Here is a 16386-nt window from a genome sequence, read left to right as displayed (position 1 = left end):
GAATTGTTATTGATTGATATAGTGATTTTGTTTCTTCTAAAACTTTATTTGTTTGCTGTGTTTTTCCTTATGGTTTGCTGTGGATTGATTATATTGTTTGCTGTGATGTTGTTGGACATTTGATAGTACTGTTTTCCCTCTTTCACAAACTGCAACAACAAACACTAATTGACACACCTGTAGAACCCCGTTCCCATCAGCGATCTAATTTGCCAGCTGATTAGATCATTCCTAATAAAAGGAGGCTAGATCTCTTACCGAGGTCTGAACGCTCAGGGCAGATGGACGTGCCGTGTGTGATTGCGGACTGAATTGTGAATCTTCTTTCCCCTCGGTGTTGCTGCTGTCTGGATCTTTTGTGCCTTGGTGGAGCCGACTCTTGGACTGTACATTATCAATGCTCACAAAGCTCCGACTAAAGGGAAGTGGTTATTTTTCTCCCACACTGATGCGCGTGTGTGCGTTTTCTTTGCATTCGAGCTAAAGGAGTCGTTTAGTTGTTGTTTATTTCTGTGAAGGTGCCGGCGGCAGAGCAGCGGATACGGCAGTATTATTGAGGAGCCCGCATGGAGTACAGGAAAGGAAAGTCATCATTCTATTCACGATAGACTGTTTTGAAGTTGCCGGCTACGAGCAGGCTCCCCATTGATTTTACGATTTCTCCACTGACAGAAGCGGAGCTGCACCGCGGAAGTCCTGGCTCTGGACTTCTGGATTTGGAATAGGCTGTTTGAAGTCCCACTGAAGCAAGATATTGTGCGCCGGCGACAGGGGAAACATGGAGCTGACTCCAGGCTGGACTGGACTCGGGTATTGTTTCACCCTGGGACAGAACATTGGACAATCTATGGTTTTATGGTTTCCCCGGGTTTTTTTTTAGATGTTATTTTAATATAGTTATTGTCAACTTGACCCTTAAAATAATAAAATACTATTTTTATATATTTCTTGTGTCTTTCTCGCTGTGTTGGTGTGGCTGGGAATCTGAAACTTAATTTATTTTAAATTAACAGACTTTTACTCTGTTACATTAGTGGCGCAGTCGGCAGGGTCTTCCCTTTCCACACCACACAGTGTAGAATGGCAGATGAAAATGAAGCACAGCCTGAAGGTCCAGAGTGTAGTGTGTCTCAAGGTACTGGGGCCAGGCTGGAAAATGTTCCACTTAGTCAGCCTGTGATAAATGCAATGATGATGCCTTGGTTTATGGGGGTCCCATGGATCCCAAGGTTTAATGGTGACTCAAGCAAAATGAGTTTTTCTGAATGGAGTGGGCAGGTACAGGCTATGCTGAGGGCACAAGGATTGAATGAAGAACAGAAAACTGACTTTATATATGGGGCACTTGAGGGTGAGGCAAAAAGAGAGATGAGGCTACTGAATTCAGGAAGACGCTTAACAAATATAGACATGCTGAGCGAGTTAAAAAGGCTGTATGGGCATGTAACACCAGTAGCCCAACTCCGGGCACAATTCTTAAAATGTCACCAACAGGAAGAGGAAACTGTTTCCGCTTTCATTCTCCGTCTTCGGGAACTATTCTCCATGTGGAGGGAACAGGAACCAGCAGGCTCTGCCCAGGACGAGATGACTATTAGGGACCAACTTGTACTGGGCTTAAGGCCTGGTGTGGTGCAACAGGAACTCCAAAGGCAGGTGCGTAGAAAACCCACATTGTCCTTTATTGAGGTGTGTAGCGAAGTGAGAGCATTAGAAGCTGAGCTGAAGATGGAGCCTGTCTGTGCCTCGCGTATCTCTGTGCCACAGCTAAACCAATCCATGGTTGCACCTAGCCTAGAAGAGTGGAGGGAGACAGTAAGAGCCGAACTTAGAAAATAAATTACAGACCAACTTTCTATTCTTAAAGAAACCCTAACTGACGAGCTTAAACGCCAGCTCTCCCCTCAGACTATGGTGCATAGAGACCCGGCCTTATCCCCTAGGGGGGCTGTTTGGGAAGGCCGCTATACTGCCTCCCCCAGGCGTCACCAGACTTTGGAATGGGACGACCGGAGTAAACCAATCTGCAGAGGCTGTGGGAAGGCTGGCCACATCCAGAGGTATTGTCAACAGGGGAGGCAGTTAAACTAACAGCCCCAACCACTGAGAGCCGGGTGGTTGGGGAGGGGGACCAGGGAAACCAAACGGACAAACCATCCCTGATGGGGACATGTCCAGGGGTTGAAGTTGTTGTTGCGGGAGTAAAATTGCCCTGCTTACTTGATACAGGCTCACAAGTTACGCTGTTCAGTGAAACTTTCTTTCAGAAATGGCTGAGTGGAGAGCAGAAGCGAAGCCCACAAGATCTGCACTGGCTCTCTCTAAAAGCAGCTAATGGACTACAGATTCCATATACTGGCTACGCCATCTTGGATTTTTCAGTGGGAGGAGTCACAGTGCCAGGTAAAGGGGTTATCATTGTAAAGGATGAGTGTCTGAGTGCTGAAAGAGGTATCCTAGGGATGAATGTCATTTCATGTTGTTGGAAAGAGCTATTTCAGGGAGTCCACCCTGGCCTAACTGTCTTTGGTGCAACTATGTCACGTGAAGCAAAGGGGGAATGGGAGCGTGCTTTTGCTGTCTGTCAAAAGGTCTCACAGGACGAATCCTCAGATGGACAGATTGGAGTGGCCAGGTTAACCCGCCAAGACCCAGTCTATTTGCCTCCTAATAGTGAGGTGGTGCTGTGGACACACCTTTATGGCACAAAAACCAGGTCAGATTGTTGTGCTTTGGTGGAGGCCCCAGAAAGAGATGACGTGTGGCAGGTGGCCCGGACTGTTACTACCGTGGTGAAAGGACGCCTCCCTATAAGGGTACGTAACCTCAATCCTTACCCCATATTGATACCTCAACGCCGCCCCCTTGCTAATGTTTTCCAGGTTGACCCAAGGCAGATTCGAGGGGAGAAGGACCTTGTTTTGAGGACTTTAGATCCAGGTGTAGTGGAAGTGGATGTGCAGACCAACCACATCCGCACAGAAGGTCAGCATCCAGTCAACCTGCTGAAAGGTGATGGCTTAACAACAGACCAACAACAGAAGATGGACTCACTATTACAGCGATGGAGAGACATCTTTGCAGCAGGTGATGAGGACTTTGGCCAGACCAGTGCAGTCCTCCACTCCATACCTACGGGTTCTGCACCGCCCAGCAGGGAGCGCTACAGGCCAGTTCCACCAAGCCTTTACCCTGAATTGAGGGAACTTCTGAAAAACATGCTGGATAATGATGTCATAAAGGAAAGCTCCAGCCCTTGGGCAGCGCCAATTGTCCTTGTGAAGAAGAAGGATGGATCCTGGCGCTTTTGTGTGGATTACAGGAAGCTGAATGCCCTAACCCACAAGGATGCCTATCCCTTGCCAATGATAGAAGAGTCCCTCACCAGCCTCAAGCAAGCTGCTTGGTATTCTACCCTTGACCTGGCCAGTGGATATTGGCAAGTAGATGTGGACCCGAAGGATCGAGAGAAGACTGCATTCACTACACCCCTGGGCTTGTACGAGTTCCAGAGGATGCCCTTTGGCCTCTGTAATGCACCTGCAACATTCCAACGCTTGATGCAGCGGTGCCTGGGTGGGCAGGTCCATGACTCTCTCCTGATCTACTTAGATGATGTTGTTGTATATTCCCCAGACTTTGACACCCACATCAATCACCTGGGGCAGGTTTTTGAGAAGCTGGCAGCCCATGGCTTAAAGTTGCAGCCCCATAAATGCAGCCTGTTCCAGAGGAAAGTCACCTACCTTGGGCATGTCATCTCTTGTGAGGGAATATCCACAGATTCGGAAAAGACAGTTGTCGTTGAGAATTGGCCCATCCCCTCTACCATTAAGCAGGTACGAGCATTCCTTGGGTTTGTGGGGTACTACAGAAGATTTGTGAAGGGTTTTTCTAAAATAGCAGCACCCCTGAATGCTCTTCTAGTAGGTTCTGCTTGTATGCGGGGAGGAAATGCTGCCATCGACTGGACCCCAGACTGCCAGATGGCATTCGATTCTCTGAAGACTGCTCTGGTGAGTGCCCCAATCTTGGCATATGCAGACTTCTCAAAACCCTTCCATCTTTACACTGACGCCAGTCTGGGAGGTTTGGGGGCTGTGTTGGCACAGCTACAGGATGGCAGAGAGAGGGTTATAGCTTACGCCAGCAGGAGCCTCAACCCCACTGAGAGGAACGACCAAAATTACAGTTCTTTTAAACTGGAGTTTCTAGCCCTTAAATGGGCTGTCACCGAAAAGTTTAAAGACTATTTGTGGGGCAATAAATTCTTGGCCTTTACAGACAATAACCCCCTTGTCCACCTGAACACGGCACACTTAGGGGCCACGGAGCAGTGGTGGGCAGCACAGCTAGCGAATTTTGACTTTGAACTTAAGTATCGCCCTGGTGCTTCCAATCGTAATGCTGATGTTTTGTCCAGGTTACCACAGGAAACAGGATCCGACCAACAGGCCCAAGTGGAGACAGTAGTGGTGGAGTCAGAGGTCAGCACTGAAGCCGAAGACCATTGGAAGGATTGGCAGGAGAAAGATCAGACTGTGGCCCAAATCAAGGGTTGGGTGGCTGGAAATTGTTTTCCAGGAGCTGAGGAGAGGAAAGTGTGCATGCCGGCAACAAAACGCCTCTTAAGGGAATGGAGTCGACTGCACATCCAGGAGGGCATGTTACAGCGGAGGGCCCAAGAGCGGCATACAGGGTTGAGCCTCCACCAAATTGTGGTTCCCACAGATAAGACTTATAAGTTGTGGGAGAAGTATCACAATGCCTCAGGCCATATGGGAATAGCCAAGATTGAGGGCTTGCTGAGAAAAAACTTTTACTGGCCCGGGATGGGTGTGGACTTGCAGGAATGGGCATCCAAATGTGCAATATGCACTCAACAGAAAAGAGGACCAGAGGTAAGGGCACCTTTTGTGCCTATTCTTGTATCATACCCTTTGGAAACCGTTTCAATCGACTAGTTGTCTCTTGGTAGGCATGGTGACACTTATCCTTATCTGTTGGTAATAACTGATCTTTTCTCAAAGTACGGATGGGCTGTCCCTACAAAAGACCAGACAGCAGCCACTACGACACGTGCCCTTTGGCGCCACCTTATCCAGCCATGGGGATGTCCAGAACGACTCCTTTCAGATCAAGGAGCGGCCTTTGAGTCGACCATGGTGGCACAGCTGTGCAGTCTGTATGGGTGTGTCAAAGTTTGAACCACACCCTACAGGCCCCAAGGAAATGGGGCCTGCGAAAGGTTTAATAAGACTGTTCTGTCTCTATTAGGAACACTGAGCCCAGAAGACCAAGTGCGATGGCCAGATCACTTGCCGACTCTCCTGCAGATGTATAACAACACCCCTCATGAGACCACTGGACTGACCCCACACTTTGTCATGTTTGGCCAACATGCCCGCCTGCCAGTGGAAACGGCTGTTGGTGCACCACCATTGACCCAAAGACTAGACCTGGAGGGTTGGGTTTACCAACACAACCAGACCCTACATAAAGTCTACAGACAGGTGGCAGTAAAAACTAGAGAGAGCAGAATGCGGGACAAGATCAGGTATGTTCGGAAAACAAAGAACCTCCCCTTGTTGCCCGGAGAGCGAGTGCTCTTGTGCAACTTCCGCCGCAGAGAACAAAGGAAGTTGGCATCTCACTGGCAGCCCCAACTCTACGTGGTTATTGATCAACTACGTCCAGGCCTGCCAGTTTTTCAGATAAAGCCTGAAGGAAAAGAAGGCCCCATCAGGACAATTCATCGTAATCACCTCAGGCCTTGCCTTTTCAACCCCCCTGAGGAGCCTCAACAAGCCCCAGAGACTGAAATGGTGAACCCCAATTTTTCGAATGCCTTGTATCCTGGGCCTTTGTTACCTCTGACCTTTGTGCCCATAGCATGTGCCCCTCCTGCAGTTTCAGTGGATGATGACTTAGTAGCCCCTATTGTGAGACCTGAGCCAGGAGATAGATCACCCCTGCGTAGGTCCCAGAGACAAAATAGGGGTAGGCCTCCAGACAGGTATGGAGACTAAGACTTTGTCGGGACGACAATTGTTAAAGGGGGGAGGAGTGTCATAATATAAAACTAGTGGAGCAGTGTGATTGATGGTTAACCTTATTTAAATTTGGGAATTGTTATTGATTGATATAGTGATTTTGTTTCTTCTAAAACTTTATTTGTTTGCTGTGTTTTTCCTTATGGTTTGCTGTGGATTGATTATATTGTTTGCTGTGATGTTGTTGGACATTTGATAGTACTGTTTTCCCTCTTTCACAAACTGCAACAACAAACACTAATTTGTGGCTGGGAATCTGAAACTTAATTTATTTTAAATTAACAGACTTTTACTCTGTTACAGATACAGTGTTTTTTGTAAATGTCTTCTCCAGCCACAATACTTCATCAGACAACTGCATTTTCAACCATTTTAATTACAAGCTAGAGGGAAACTTAGATCATATGTAATATACATCATTTTGTGGGCAATGTAGAACAGCAGACAGATTAGAAATATAATCAACCGTTTAAAAGTTATGACCTTTCTAGTGATTAGTGGGAAAATGGAATAAAACAAACATTTAGAATGTTAACCATGGGAATAATTGTTCCCAAATTTGAACGCTCCGGCAGGATAGGGTTAAAGCACACAAAAAGTAGCAAACAGTATTAAAAGAGGCCACAGATCGTCTGATTCTTGATTCTTGCATTAGGACCTTGGTAAACATTAGCTAGCTAGCTAAAGTTTGTAGCTAGCTAAGAAGAGCATTGGCGCTGCAGCTGCTGTTGTGATGGTTTAAAAATTATATCGATAGATACCAATATGCTACTTGCAGCTTACCTTCTTCTTCACTTCTTTTCTTGTCTTCAATTTTTTTCTTTTCTCTGATCCTGGTGGGTACGTTACCTTCATGATGGCTGGACGTCTGTTGCCTAGCTACTGCTCCTGGCAGTTGACAAACGTAACCAGCAGAGTGCTGCGTGCAGCACGCATCATCCTCTCTGCACCCACACAATTTATAATCCTCCATCCTCGTTCCAAAATTAGGTTTAAGAAATTTTGAATATGACATTTCATTGATACGGTTCGGGTGCGGGGGGGCCCAAAACAATTGCGGGGCCCTAAACAAATGTTTAGTTTGTTTATTGGGTCGGCCCTGCCCTGATTGACACAGGAATATGGAAAAATATACGAAAGTACACTAATGCGGAAGATGGGCGGAATAATGCTGAAAAGTTCAAACTGACACGTTTATTTGAGAGGTGTTACGGGAGGCAAAAGCATGAGATTGGGTGACTTTTGGTCTAATTAATTTGGACACTTTTATTACAAAGAGACAATGTCGCGACAGAAATCCTGAGATATCATGTGCTGTCTGTGCTTTGATAACAAGAACACAAGAACTGCCCACCTTGTGACAGATAGATTTGCCATGATATCTGAGATATTTGACAAATTTGTGAAAAACAGCATAGAATATACTGGATGTAGAATTATTATCAGAGAATATGGCTGAGCTGAAGCAGTTCTGTAAGGAAGAATGGTCCAATATTCCTTCTGAACATTGTGCGGGTCTAATCCGCAGCTACCGGAAATGCTTGGTTGAGGTTATTTGCTGCCAAAGGAGGATCAGCCAGTTATTAAATCTAAGGGTTCACTTACTTTTTTCCACAACACTGCAAATGTTTAATGGGATGTGTTCAATAAAGACATGAAAGAATATAAATTGAGTGTGTTGAGAGATAATGTGATCTCATCTTCATCAAAGTGATATGATGTATCACAGTATAAAACAATAATGGCTTCATGATGATTATTAAATTAAGTGTTTTTACATTTGTTTAGGCATTACAGTGAAAGGTCCCTCTGAAACTTTGGTTGTTCCTCTGGGAGGTTCAGTGGTTTTGCCCTGTTTTGTTGACAAACCCTTACTATCTGAAGAACTGGAGGTGGAATGGAGAAGATCAGACACAGAGACTCTGGTTCATCTGTATCAAGATGGTGAGAGTCGGCCAGAGGTCCAGCAGCAGGATTATCATGATAGAGCTCATTTCTTTACTGACAAGATTCAACATGGAAACTTCTCCCTCCTGTTGAACAATGTGACAGCTGAAGATGAGGGAAAGTACAGATGTAAAGTTTTCAGTGGGCAGGATTCTGGTGAAACTGTGGTCGAAATAAAACATGTTGGTAAGAATCTCGTTGAGGTGCATATTAACATTGAATAATAAAATTGTACGCTGTATATTTGCAACTGTTCCTTTTTTCAGAGCGTTTGATAGTCTCGGGATCAGATCACTCCATATCTGCGTATGCGGGTGAAGACGTCACTCTGAACTGCTCTGTGGACTCTCGCATCACACCTGAAGAGATTGAAGAGCTTTCATGGAAGAAAACAGATGAAGATGGAATTATCCTGGTCCTGCTCTACCAAAACAATAAACCTTTACCCGAATCATCACATGAGCAATACAGAGACAGAGTTGAGTTCTTCACTGATGAAATCTCCAAAGGAAACTTCTCTCTCAGACTGAAGAGTGTCAGAACTGAAGATAAAGGAGTTTATATGTGTCAAGTGTTTGCTGGAGGAGTTTCAGCCAACACAACTGTAGAACTGGAACAACTGGGTGAGTAACACATAAATGAAATACACAATCAGTGGAGTGTAAACTAATAATGAAGTTTCATTTAGTTGTTTAGTTACATGTAATATTGAATTTGCATTTCCACATTTGACAGTAACTTGAGATTGATTGCACTCATTGTCAGAAACCACTAAACAGATTCTCATTCATTAACTGGTTTAATTCTGCACTAAGAAATGGTGTGTGTGTGTTTGTGAGTGTGTTTGTGAGTGTGTTTGTGTGTGTGTGTGTGTGTGTGTGTGTGTGTTTTTGAGTGTGTTTGTGAGTGTGTGTGTGTGTGTGTGTGTGTTTGAGAGTGTGTGTGTGTGTGTGTGTGTGTGAGTGTTTGTGAACGTGTTTGTGAGTGTGTGAGTGTTTGGCCCCAACCCCAGTAGGTGTGTGTGTTTGTGAGTGTGTGTGTGTGTGTTTGTGTGTGTGTTTGTGTGTGTGTGTGTGTGTGAGTGTTTGTGAGTGTGTTTGTGAGTGTGTGAGTGTTTGGCCCCCACCCCAGTAGGTGTGTGTGTGTGTGTGCCGATGCATGCAATAAATATTTGTTCCATTCTTAACAATATTAACGATGGAAGTTATTTTTGGCAATTAAACTGATTGTGTGATATTTATTACAGAAGTGTCAAACTTTACTTTAAGTCAAGAGCCACTTTGGACCAAATATCACCTTACACAGGCTAATGTTTTATTACATTAAGATTTGTGGTAAATCTTTCAGGAGCTGATGAAGTCCAGAATAATTTATTTGATGCTTTTATAACCTATATATATATATATTTAGCTTTCTTTGCAGTGAAATTCCCTCAGTATTGGATGAGTATTATTGGATCAGGTCTAAAATGAAGCTTCGACCACTTTCAGATGAGAGCCAAAATAATAAATTGTTTTTTTATCGTTATTTAATTTTTCTCATAATACTGTTACTTCAAACCAGTAGAGGGGGATCTAATGATCTGCTCTTGGTAATGCTGGGAACGAGACTCCACTAACACATTTCTGTTTCCTGACAAGTGACATTAATATGTATATGTATTAATATATTCATGCACAAACAGTGGATTATCATGTCGCTTTTCAATTATATATATTTTTTAAATTGCACAAATTACAAATATGATGTATTTACTCCCATACCTATCCTGTTTGCTAGGGAGGATAGTTACATGGGGTAACCTCCTCATGGTCACTATAATTTGTTTCGCTCTCATGGGGTTAATGGTGAGTTGTGCTTGGATACCGTAGTGGATGGTGTGAGACCACAAGCAAAGTTTTGCTTGCCGGTTTGCTCCAACAGCAAAAGAATAAGCCACTATTGCCAGTAGCGGTTTTAATCACCACGCAAACTGTACAATTGTGTGGGGGGCCCCAACCCAGTAGGAAAGCTCTGCAAAAGCCGCTTGACTTGTCACATGTTGTTCTGTCATGTGCGAATACGCTGTTGTCAGTGCTATCAGAGTTGTTCATGTTAGAGGTCCACCGTGATGGGTCAGTTTTTCATGTTTAACTTTTAGTTTGGGCTTGTAATTTATGAAAAAAGTATACAGGCCTTCTGAACATGTTTTGCCCACTCTCTCTCACTCACAGATACGTGTGAACAGATGAGTTAGGGGCCGTTCATACGGAACATGTTTCGCCCACTCTCTCTCACTCACAGAAACGTGTGAACAGATGAGTTAGGGGCCGTTCATACGGAACATGTTTCGCCCACTCTCTCTCACTCACAGATACGTGCGAACAGATGAGTTAGGGGCCGTTCATACAGAACATGTTTCTCCCACTCTCTCTCACTCACAGATACGTGCGAACAGATGAGTTAGGGGCCGTTCATACAGAACATGTTTTTGCCTGCGTCTGCTCTGTTTTTCCATTGTATTCCTATGTAAACCTGAGCTGTACGAACATCCATACCTTCTGCTCTGCGTATTGCTGTTTCTTCATTGTCTCACAAGGACCGGCACATATTTAGATACTGTGTCAAAAGTTAAAAAGAACTTCAGGTCTCAAAAACACTGTTTCACTCAAAAACTTTCTGTTTCATTTGTTGAGCTGCGTCTAGATTGCTTTTAACGCATGTGTCATAAAGATTTAATGTTCTGAAAAGGTTCGGGTTGCAAAGAGGTGACTGATACAATGTTTACCATTATTCCAGATAGTTCTGAACCATGCAAAGTTTCAGTGCTTTCAGCAATGTTTTTTTCCCCTTCTGCTCTAGTGTGCTGATGGGCCGCAGTTCCTTGTATGTCTGCTGTTAAAATACTGTAACTAATGTTGCCAACGATGACATAAATACAGCCTTTTGCAACATGGTGAACAATAAACTTCAGCATCAGAATATAAGCTCCTGGTGAAAGTAAATTAAATAAGACAGAAATATATTACTATTGTATACAGCAAATCCTCAAAGTAATAATAATGACAAACTGGACAACAATAAATCATTGTTGCCTTATAATAATAATAATAATAATAATAATAATAATAAATAAAAACTGAAGTCAAAATGTTAGTGAGTGTAGTAGGTTTTGCACACCCTGTCCATTATTTAAAAAGAGTGTTTTGTAAAAATATTTTTTTTCACTGTATTGTGGAAAACTGGAACACATTAATTAATTATCTTTAACTAAATTTGTATGTTTCAGGAAACATAAACATTTTGAATGTTCAAAGCTACAACGGCTGATAGGATGAATTTAAAATTATAATTTAAAATAAATTTTATATTGTTTTTTAAGCAAAACATTTCTAAATGGGGCCCCGGGTTGATCGGTTGTTTGGGGCCTCAGAAATCATAAACCCTCCCCTGACTATTGCTCTATCACTGCTTTCCAAAAGAAGAAAATAAAATGAGAGCGGAGGAATACAGGGTTAGAAGAGGGAAAGATGCCAAATTCTGTCACTCCCTTATCAGCTATTAGAAAAATAATTGCAGCTGTGCTAACTCGTTTTTTAAAAGTAATTCCAGATTCATATATTAAACAATTTAAGCATTTAAAATAAAATAAAATGTATGTTATATTATGCTGATAAATAAGGTGGAAGAGTGACATCTCAGTCACCTCTTGTGCACAGTAACTGTTGTTTTATCTCACAGGTTTCTCTGTTTTACACATAATGATGTTGATTCTCTGTATAACTGCATCTGGATCTGCACTTCTGCTCTGTTATCTGATCTACTGCAGGACACATAAAGGTACATTTGCATAGAGGGTTTTCTATTTGCATTAAATATATAATCTGTTGAATGTAGTCTATTTACTCTCTAAACACAGTTTTTAAATAACTATATGATTATGTTATTTGTTGTCAGTTTTGATACCTTGACCACTAGATAAGTCAACAGAATACTGTTGTAGCCACAATCAATATATTAGTTTAATTCATTTTGTGTAGTATTTTAATAGTTTTTCCTCAATTGCCAAGAACAGTTTCCTGAAACCTGTAACACATTTCTAATATTCAGTATATGTCACATAAAACTGAAAAGTCAACTGTACAAACCCAAACTTTTATCAAACTTTCTTTTTATAGCCATATTATCTTTAATCTAATTCAAGTCCTGCTTTCAAGGAATGTTCTAGGTTAAATATATAATAAGTGTAGCTCTATCGACATCATGTGTGGCATAATGTTACATAGAAAATAAAATAGACACACAATAACATACACTAACAGTGATGCTTTTACAATGGAATAAAAAGGGCATATAAGCAGTACATATTATCAGTCTGTGTGTTCTCTGGAAACTCTTGCTGTTAATAGAGACGTGTTCCCTTTACTAAAAGCTTCACTATGATGCTGCGCTTTTGCTAAGCGCTACGGGGAACAATCCTGCATTGTGAACAGCTGTGAATTTGTGTGTAACACATCAATGAATATTGACCAGAATTTATAGCCTGGGCTGGTAATGATCATTAGATGCACCTGCGGCCAGGCTATAAAATAGAGGCGTCACCAGCGTGTCGTCAGATATTTTTCATTCAGAGCATTCTGTGCTGTGTGTCTCACAAACCTGCTAAAGAAATTTTCTTCCCTTTTGTTAGGAGTTAGAAATTGTTAGGCAGTGCGCAGAACTTTCTTTCCTTTCTCTCTCTGCTCTGAAAGAGATTATATATACAGTATATATATATATATATATATATATATATATATATATATAAAAGAGAATGGCGGAGAAACAGAGCAAACGATGCGTGTTTCCTTGTCAACGTTACATGACTGACAAGGACACGCATGAGTTTTGTTTTGTTTGTTTGGGGGAAGAGCACGCGGCTCTTGCGTTGGGGCATGGCGGGTGAGCACATTGTGACCTTCTTTCGGTCAGAATGCTTCGTGCTCGCCTTGCTTACTTGGTGAACAATAAACTGTATTTTATTTAACGCGCTCCGGCGCCTCTTCAGTTCAGGAGGGGGACCTTGATTCTCTTGGATCTGTAGATTTTGAGTTACCCACATCCGAGCACTCAAAGCATGAAACAAAATCCTCTGAAGAGTTACTTGATGTGGTCACTCGTGCATTGGCCAGATTTCAATTAGACTGGCCACGTGACCAAGAAACCCCCAAACGCTCCAAGTTAGAGGACAGATTTCTGTCTGGTGGCCAAGGGAAGGGAACACCTCATCAGTCCCTTCCCTTCTTTGATGACCTGCACGATGAGCTTGCTCATTCGTGGAGGAAACCTTATACCCCGCGCGTTCACGTGCCCTCAATGTCGTTATATTTGACTATCGTGGGTGCTGAGGCGCGAGGGTGTTCAAGGATGCCGCTGGTCGAAGAGACACTTGCGGGTTATCTCTCGCCGGGTTCGGCATCATCTTTGAAAAAACCTGCTCTCCCCTCTAAGCCATACAGATCTACCTCCATGCTGGTGGGGAGGGCTTATCAAGTGGCAGGTCAGGCTGGTGCTGCGCTGCGATGCACACCATGGCTGTGTTACAGGCATACCAGGCTGACCTGCTAAAAGATCTGAGTGCGGGTGAAACTCTCGACGAAGAGGCCTTTTCAGAGCTTTGCCGAGCTACAGATTTGTCTCTCCATGCGACCAAGCAGTCAGCCCGTGCCATTGGCCGGTCTATGTCCGCTTTGGTCAGTACGGAGAGGCATTTATGGCTTAACCTTTCAGGCATCCGAGATAAAGACAGAGTTTTCTTACTCGATGCCCCGGTTTCGCCTTCTGGTCTCTTCGGAGACGCCATGAATACAGTTATCTCGAGATTCCAGGGGGCGAAAAACCACCAGGAAGCCTTTGGGCAGTTTCTTCCTCGCCGCACTCAGGGGCAGGGCCGTCGGCCACCCAGTCTCGCCCCGATTCTGCTAGGAGAGAGGCTCAAAAACAGAGCGTGGCGAGTCGTGCTCCCCCTCGTAGGGACTGGGGACAGGCTCGTCGCCCTCAGCAGCCGCCCAAGAAAGACCTCAGGGCTGTGATTTCTAAAAGAAAGAAACCCTGACGGTCTTGTACCCAACCTTGTGAGGGTAGTTCCCTTCGGGACGGGGCGCGTGTATCATCCACTTCGGCCCTCCCGATACCCTCACGAAACCTCTTCACTCCCGCCGCCTTTGGTGTTTCGGGTGATAGAGGCTTCCAACAAAGAGTTGGGTGTACCGTTGCTTCCTGCCTTAATCCAGGACACGGAACACTCAACACCCCCTCAACAGGAAGTGTTGAAATTAGTACCCATCTCAGAGAACCTGGCAGCGTGGAAACTTCTGCCAGGTATTTCTATGTGGGTTCTAAAGACAGTAGAAAGAGGCTACAGAATTCAATTTGCTCGCCGCCCTCCGCGTTTCAACAGCGTGGTTCCCACTACCGTAAGACCGGAGCAGGCATGTCTACTGTGGAAAGAACTGCAAAATCTCTTTGCAAAAGGGGCCATAGAACATGTTCCCCTTCCAGAGAAAGAGTCAGGCTATTACAGCAGATACTTCCTGGTTTCCAAGAAGAGTGGGGGGTTGCGTCCGATTCTAGATCTTCGAGGCTTGAACCGCTCGGTCAGGGTGTTCAAGTTCAAGATGCTAACTGTCAAGTCGGTCGTGTCTCAGATCCAACATCACGATTGGCTGGTCACGATCGATCTCATGGACGCATATTTCCATATTGGAATTCTGCCACAGCACAGGAAGTTCCTGAGGTTCGCTTTCGGGGAAGAAGCCTTCCAGTATCGGGTTCTTCCATTCGTCCTAGCCCTATCACCCCGCACATTCATGAAATGCATGGATGCAGCACTGGCTCCTTTGCGACTCCAGGGCATCCGCATTCTGAATTATTTAGATGACTGGCTGATACTGGCAAAATCTCAAGAACTGGCAGTTCAGCACAGAGATATCGTCTTGGCTCATCTAGGTTCTCTCGGTCTGAGACTCAACGTCCAAAAGAGCGTTCTTTCTCCAACCCATGAAATTACCTATCTAGGGATTATATGGAACTCGATCACGATGCGGGCACAGTTGTCTCCCGCTCGTGTCAGGTCCATCCTGAACTCCCTGAGCAATCTCAGGCTAGGTCAAAGTTGCACTGTTCGTCAGTATCAATGAATACTAGGTCTCATGGCATCTGCGTCCACGATGATTCCTTTGGGCCTTCTCCATATGAGACCGTTTCAGCTGTGGCTAAAAGCCAGGGGATTTCATCCAAGGGCCAGTCCCCTAAGGCAAATAAGGGTTACGCGCCGAGCGCTTCGTTCCCTTTCTATGTGGTTCAGACCCCGGTTCTTTACCTTGGGTCCCACTCTCGGTGCATCATGTCGTCGCAGGATGCTAATGACAGACGCCTCTCTGACGAGTTGGGGTGCGGTCTTAAGTGGTCGTCCAGCCCAAGGGGAATGGGAGGGTCATCAGCTCGATTGGCACATCAACTGCCTCGAGCTGATGGCGGTATCTCTGGCCCTGAAATACTTCCTCCGACATCTGAGAGGCTGCCATGTCCTTGTGCGGGTGGACAACACAGCAGCAGTCTCCTACATAAACCATCAAGGAGGTCTACGTTCCCGCCACCTGAATTTGCTGGCACGTCGGATTCTCCTTTGGGCCCAGGGCAAGCTCCTGTCACTCAGGGCAATTTATATCCCTGGACACCTAAATGTGGGAGCAGATTTTCTGTCCAGACAAAACATACCGAGGGGTGAGTGGAAACTCCACCCCGAGATAGTACAACAAATGGCGCGATGGCGCATACATGGCCCAGAATGTGTCTGTATGCATTTCCCCCGGTTTCTCTGCTCCCGGGAGTCTTAGCCAGAGTTCACCAGCAAGGGTCTTGCCTCTTACTGATAGCGCCTCGTTGGCCGAACAGGATTTGGTTCTCAGAGATGATATCTCTCCTCGACGGCTCACCTTGGGCGATTCCGGACAGGAGGGACCTTCTGTCTCAGGCACAGGGGACGATATTTCATCCCCGGCCCGAATTGTGGAAACTTCATGTTTGGCCCCTGAAGGGTACCAACTGAGGGACACAGGGCTGGCGCCTGAAGTTATCGAGACCATTCTTAGTGCTAGGGCTCCCTCCACCAGAAGAATCTACACCAATAAATGGGGTGTCTTCGAAAAGTGGTGCAATTTACATGGTGCAAATCCAGTTAACTGCCAGATTGTTTCAGTTCTGGACTTTCTGCAAGAAAAACTGTCAGCAGGCATATGCCTCGCTACTCTCAGGCTTTATGTGGCCGCCATTTCGGCTTGCCACGCCTTGATGGACGTCTACTCGCTTGCTTCATTCTTGGAGCCAGGTGACTGAGGCCTCCTGTTAGGACCAGAACACCCTCATG

The 16386-nt window shown here is 44.8% G+C and overlaps 1 protein-coding gene across 4 annotated transcripts in view; it reads left to right on the top strand.

Moving 5' to 3' along the window:
• The window catches only part of LOC127647776 (uncharacterized), a 417720-nt gene that overhangs the window by 24153 nt on the left and 377181 nt on the right, over nt 1-16386 (top strand). For 3 of the 4 annotated variants that reach the window (XM_052132240.1, XM_052132239.1, XM_052132238.1), the window contains exons 2-3: nt 7842-8186; nt 8267-8623. In XM_052132240.1, the coding sequence (XP_051988200.1) occupies nt 7842-8186; nt 8267-8623 (702 nt within the window). Of the gene's footprint in view, nt 1-7841; nt 8187-8266; nt 8624-11720; nt 11820-16386 lie in introns of all 4 variants that reach the window. The other variant, XM_052132241.1, reaches the window with a different exon arrangement.

Source organism: Xyrauchen texanus, chromosome 8 (assembly GCF_025860055.1).
Source record: "Xyrauchen texanus isolate HMW12.3.18 chromosome 8, RBS_HiC_50CHRs, whole genome shotgun sequence".
Lineage (NCBI taxonomy): Eukaryota > Metazoa > Chordata > Actinopteri > Cypriniformes > Catostomidae > Xyrauchen > Xyrauchen texanus.
This window is presented reverse-complemented; position numbering and strand designations above follow the sequence as displayed.